Source organism: Condylura cristata, unplaced genomic scaffold (assembly GCF_000260355.1).
Source record: "Condylura cristata isolate star-nosed mole 26May11 unplaced genomic scaffold, ConCri1.0 scaffold00019, whole genome shotgun sequence".
Lineage (NCBI taxonomy): Eukaryota > Metazoa > Chordata > Mammalia > Eulipotyphla > Talpidae > Condylura > Condylura cristata.
Window position 1 is genome coordinate 5,134,504 of NW_004567120.1, and position 5,965 is coordinate 5,140,468.

Consider the following 5,965-nt stretch of genomic DNA (forward strand, 5'->3'; position numbering starts at 1 on the left):
ATGTGGTCACCTCCAGGGCAGGCGGGAATTGAACTCATGTGGAAGTGGCTTTAGCTTCTCAGTGTTGTGCTTTAACCCACTGCGCCACCAGGGAGGGCCAGATTTATGTATTTTAACTGATGTGAACATATTTCACTAATTGGCAGAATATTTTCTCCATTTCCATTATACCTTCCCTTAAATCTTAAAAATATGAGTAAATAAATTATCATGAGTACTTACATGACATGAGTCTGTTTCTCCCTCTTCCATTGGTTCATCAACCATTTTAAGACCATTCACCTGAAAAATATTATTCAAAAACTAAAGTTCAGGAGTAATAGAGCAACAGTAATAACAAAAATCAAAATAACTCCCCTACCTAAATGATACACAAATTAATGTATTTTAGGCTTTGCAGACATAGCATCTCTATTAACTGCTCAACACCGCTGCTGCTGTGAGAAAGCAGCCATATATAATACAAAAACAAATATCATTAGGGAGATACAAATCAAGACCACAATGAGATGCCACCTCAACCTATGAGAATGACTCATGTCAAAAAAGATCAGAAACAAGTATAGTTCAGGATGAAGAAAAAAGAGAACTCTCCTACACTGCCGGTGGCAATGCAAACTGGTCCAGCCCTTATGGAAATCAGTACAGAGGTGTCTCAAAACATTAAAAATTGATCTACCATTTGACCCAGAATTTCCCTGTACACATCTACCCAAAATTTCAAAACACTGATTTGAAAGGAATCTTGTATTTCAATGTTTAATGCAGCACTATTTCCTATAGCTCAATTATGGGAACAACCTAAATTCTCTTGAACGGATGAGTAGATCAAAAGATATGGTTTATATACATAACAGAAAATTACTCAGTGATCAATATTAATAGAAGCTCATGCAATTTATGGTAACATGGATGGAGTTGGATTTGATAAATGTCAAGCAAATTAAGCCAGGTGATAGAAAATTACTGGATGGTGTCTCTTACTCATATAACAAATTGTAACTAAACTAGAGTCAGGTAATGGCAAATTTAAAAACAATCACTTGAAATCTAACTACAAAACTGAAGCACAAAAATTATGGAGGATAAGAACAAAAAAGTAATGAAGCACAATGGACTGTGATGGTGATCTGGTGGTGGGTGCACTACTGTGTTAATACTTGATGGGCTCCTTTTTTATATTCTCTACATTCCTCCTATAAGTGAGACCATTTGATATTTTTCTTTTTCTTTCTAGCTTATTTTCTTTCTTTCTTTTTTTTTAGATTTATATATTTGTTCATACAGAACTGGGGTACAGGTCAGAGGTTCAGGGGTGGTGAGAGACTTCACCAAGGACAGAGGAGAGAGCAGAACAGGCTGATCAATGAGATACACTGTTGAGAGAAGAAGTGGGAGGGTCAGGAGAAGTCTGCCATGGGTCAGGAGAGGTCTGCCACGCCATGTGGATCACCTCTGGGGCCGGGAATAGAACTAGCACTAAGGTGACTGTGGCTCTCTCTCTCAGTGAGTGCTGTGTCCTAACCTGTTGCGCCATCGGGGAGGGCCCTTTTTTCTGACTTATTTTGCTGAATATAATCTCTTCCAGCTCTGTCCATGTTGCTGCAAAGGGCACAGGAGGAATGTAGAGAAAACAAAAAAGAAATCAGGAAAAAAAAATAACTATAATAAAGTAAAAATCAAAATCATCAGATAACAACATATGAGAAACATTCTGAGAGGAGGAGGAGGGAGAAAGACCAGGACAGGGGTGGAAAGAGTACAAGGAACTATGGAAATGGTGAACGGGTGAATGGATGGTGGGAATTTCATGGGGAAATCATACATTGTACAAAAATGAAGGATTATGTAATGAATGTATTAAAAAACTCAAAAAAAATGCCATCATAATACAAGAGAAGTCATATCAATATAGGCCTATGTTAAAACACACACACACACACACACACACAAGAAATTTAAAACAAACAATCCAACTCTACAGCTGGAGGAAGTAAGGAAAAAACAAAGGTAGCCAAAAATCAATTAAGAGAAATAAATAAAAATGATATCATAATTAAATGAAATAGAAAACAAAAATACAGTCCAATGTGTCAGTGAAACAGAGTTCTTGGATATAAAAACAAAATGAACAAGTCATTAGCTAGGCGCCTGAAGAAGAGAGAAAACACAAATATATAGTATCAGGAAAGAATAGATAAAATTACCACAGATGCCATTGAAAATCATAGGATAATAAGAACCCAATATGAACATTTCTATGCAACCAAACTAGACAACATATAGGAAATGAACAGATTTTCAGATTCATACAACCTCCCAAGATGGAATTAGGATGAAACAGACAGCTTAATCAATCCAATTTATAAAGGCAGGTGTTGAAAGAGTAATAAAATGTCTCCCTGAGAACAAAGAGCCCAGGATTATATGAATTCTCCAGTGAATTCTAGCAAACAAAGAGGACCTAGCAGCTACACAACTCAAGCAACTAAAACCAAAAAATCAGACTGTGGAAAAGCCCCCAGCACATTCTATGAGGCTAATATTACCCTAAACTCAAAACCATACAAGGAATATAAACAACAAAAGCAAAATTAAAAATTACAGATCAGGGCTCTCCCTGGTGGTGCAATGGGTTAAAGAACCGCCTTATGAAGCTCTCCAAAGCTACTGCAACACGAATTCAATCCCTGGCCAGGGAACTAACCCACACAGCATGGCATATCTCTCCTGACCCAACTGCTGTTCCCCTCAGCAGCGTATTTCAGCAGATCTGCCCGATCTGCTCCCCAGTCTGTCTCTGGTGAATCTTCTCACCCATCACACCTCTAGCCTGTATCCCAGTTCTTTCAGCATAAATAAATAAATTTTTAAACAATTATAGACCAATTTAGAATATATATGCAATAATTGTCAACAAATTCCTAGCAAACCAAATACAGCATTTTATTGAGAGAACCATGCATGCACCATGATCAAGTTAGAACTATTCCAGGTATACAAGTCTGAAAAAACATTGGCAAACCAATCAATGTCATTGACCAGATCAATAAAATAAAAAAAAAATCAAATGACCATTTCAATAGGTGGCTCAAGAAGCACTCAACAAGATCAACACTTATTTATGACAAAAACACTCAGTAACATGGGAATAAATAGAATTTTATCTAAAATCATAAAGTCATATATGGCAAGCTTACAGTCAACATCACACTCAATGGTGAATACCTGAAAGCACGTCCATTAATATCATGAACTGATACAAGGTATCAAGGGGCACTAAAATCGGGCCAAGTTCACCACCCAAATAGATTACAGGTCACTGTCTGAGATCTTTACATATACAAATGCAAGACTACTCAGGCTCAAAGAACAACAATAGGATTCATTTAACAAACCGGGGGGAGGGGTGGGAAGAATCACTATATATATAATCCCACCAAAAAAAAAAAAAAAGCAATAGACCTAAATAGATATTTTTCTAAAGAGATTCAGATGTCCTTTAGGCATTAAAAACTGGTCAACATTGTTCTTATGCAAATCCAAACTACAATGTATTCTTACCTCACCCCTTTGAGCATGGGACATAGGAAAAAAACACAAACAACAAATGTCGTCAAGAATGTATAGAAAAAAGAACCCACACACAGTGTTTGTGAGAATGGAAGATGGAGCAGCCCCTACAAAAAAACTGTGTGGCGATTTCTTAAGAAAATAAAAGTAGATCCCATATGACCACACATCCCTCCCTCTGCTAGGTATTTATGAAAAAATATGAAAACTCTAAATGTAAAAATATTTAATTTTGCCTCAGTTCACAGCAGTACTTTCCAATTGCCAAATCAATGAACCAATCAAAGTTCCAATCAACAGAAGATTAAAGAAAAAAGTTATGGAATATATACTGAATGGAATAATACTACACACAAATTAATAGTATCTTAGGAAAAATTAAGGACCCCAAGGAGATTATGTTATGTGAAATAAGTCAGAAAGTGAAAAACAGATTTTAAAGAAAATTAATAAATCAAGTTACCTCTTACTTTCCAAACAACAGGAAACCCATACCATGAAATGCTGTTTTCTACCATTTGTACATCCGGTAAACACAGTAGATGGTCCTTGCATTTTCATCAATGTATCAGTTGTGTGGCTATGGATACTTAACAGTGTAAAGGGGGTGAGACAGAGAGTCCTGTTCTGCCTCCCTCAGTACTGGAGTCTGTCTTTCTATATCTTCCTGCCTGTATATGGTTTCCTGTCTCAGCATTAAAAGACTGTGAAATCCACCAAAGGCTCCATATTCTCACAGACAGTGAGAACTGACAATGAACCTATACTGCCTGGGATGGCTGAGAACATATATCAGATGGTCTGAAAAGTCTCTTCAAGAAATAGTATTAAGAAAACTGGACAGCCACATGTATAAGAGTGAACCTACTATATACTACTCACTGACATCAAACAAAATATGATTCAGACTGGATTAGAAACTTGGGCATAAAAAGCTGGAAAAATAAAATACATAGAAGAAAATATAGACAAAACACTGCAATACTGGCCTCATTGATTTATTTGGGGATTCAACAACAATGGCAAGACAAACAAAAGCAAAACTAAACAAACAGGGCTATATCAAACTAGTAAACTGTATAATGGAAGTAAACAAACAGGACTACATCAAACTAGTAAATTGTATAATGGAAGTAGCTATAACTTAAAGGAAAAGACACCATACTGAACGGGAAAAATTACCTGCACATCATATATTTGATAAGGAGTTAATATCTAAGATGTACAAAGAATTTATCTATCTAAAAAAAAAAAAAGCAAACAACCTAATAAAAAATGGACAGATGTTCTAAATAGAAAATTAAACAAAAACAGTAAAAAGATGGCCAACAGGCACATAAAACAAAGTTCAACACTTGTCAGGAAAAAGCAAATCAAATCCTCAATTATATGCCATCTAAAACCTGAGGGAATGGCCCATCAAAAAGTCCAGAAACAACAAGTTTTGAGGAGGATGGAAAGAAAAAAGAATCTTCATATACTTTTCGTGAGAAAGTAGACTAGTCTATTTCCCCTACAGAAAACAGAATGGAGGTCTCTCTAAATATTAAAAATAGATCAATGTTCCAACAATTCCACTTATATATCAAAGAATGCAAAAACACTAATTCCTTGTATATTCACTATATTACTACTTAACAACCAGGTCATAAAAGTAGCATAATTTTTCAGGGACAGGTAAGTCCCTGAAGAAGTGATAAGTATTATATATACACAATACAACACTGAGTCATTTTCTACAACTTTGATAGAACTTATCAGAAGTGTGCTAAAGGAAATAAAGACAAACACCAGATGATAATGCTCATATGTGTTATATAGAGAAAGAAAACAAATATTCAGACAAAACCAAACCAAAATGAAACCCCAGAAACCTGGCCATAAAAACTGATGCTAACAGTAGAGGAGAGGGTGGCCAGAGGGTATACAACTGAACTATTCTAGAGGCCTACTCCTGCTTTGGTGGTAGTTGTGGTATGTTATAATACATCTGAAGAAGTGGGATCCTATATGTCTGAACCACACACAAAGGTATAAACCAATATTATCTTAATAAAAACTTATAAAAAATAGCCTCAAAAAACTGTTTGGTCCCATTTATATGATATTCTGAAAACCTGAGCAGATTAACACTTGGGGTAAAGTGGACTAAAATGCAGCAGCAAAGGGAATTTGGGAGAGAAGAATGATCGGACTATTATCTGTATCTTGATTGTGATTTTAGTTTTACAACTTTAAGTCCAAAATTATATAGGAAAAATAGTAACTTTACATAAGTTTTAAAGTTAACTTAAGAAGTACTGCTATTGAACTTCCGGAAGATGGCGGCAGAGTAAAGACGCCGAGATCACCGCGTCCAAGCCGGCATAGGAATTGAGGACTGAAAACAGAC

The 5,965-nt window shown here is 35.8% G+C and overlaps 1 protein-coding gene across 1 annotated transcript in view; it reads right to left on the minus strand.

The window, feature by feature from the left end:
• The window catches only part of RPS6KA6 (ribosomal protein S6 kinase, 90kDa, polypeptide 6), a 186,168-nt gene that overhangs the window by 148,521 nt on the left and 31,682 nt on the right, over window positions 1-5,965 (minus strand). The window contains exon 2 of the mRNA XM_004685620.2: window positions 223-282. Coding sequence (XP_004685677.1) covers window positions 223-282 — 60 coding nt within the window. The remainder of the gene's footprint in view (window positions 1-222; window positions 283-5,965) is intronic.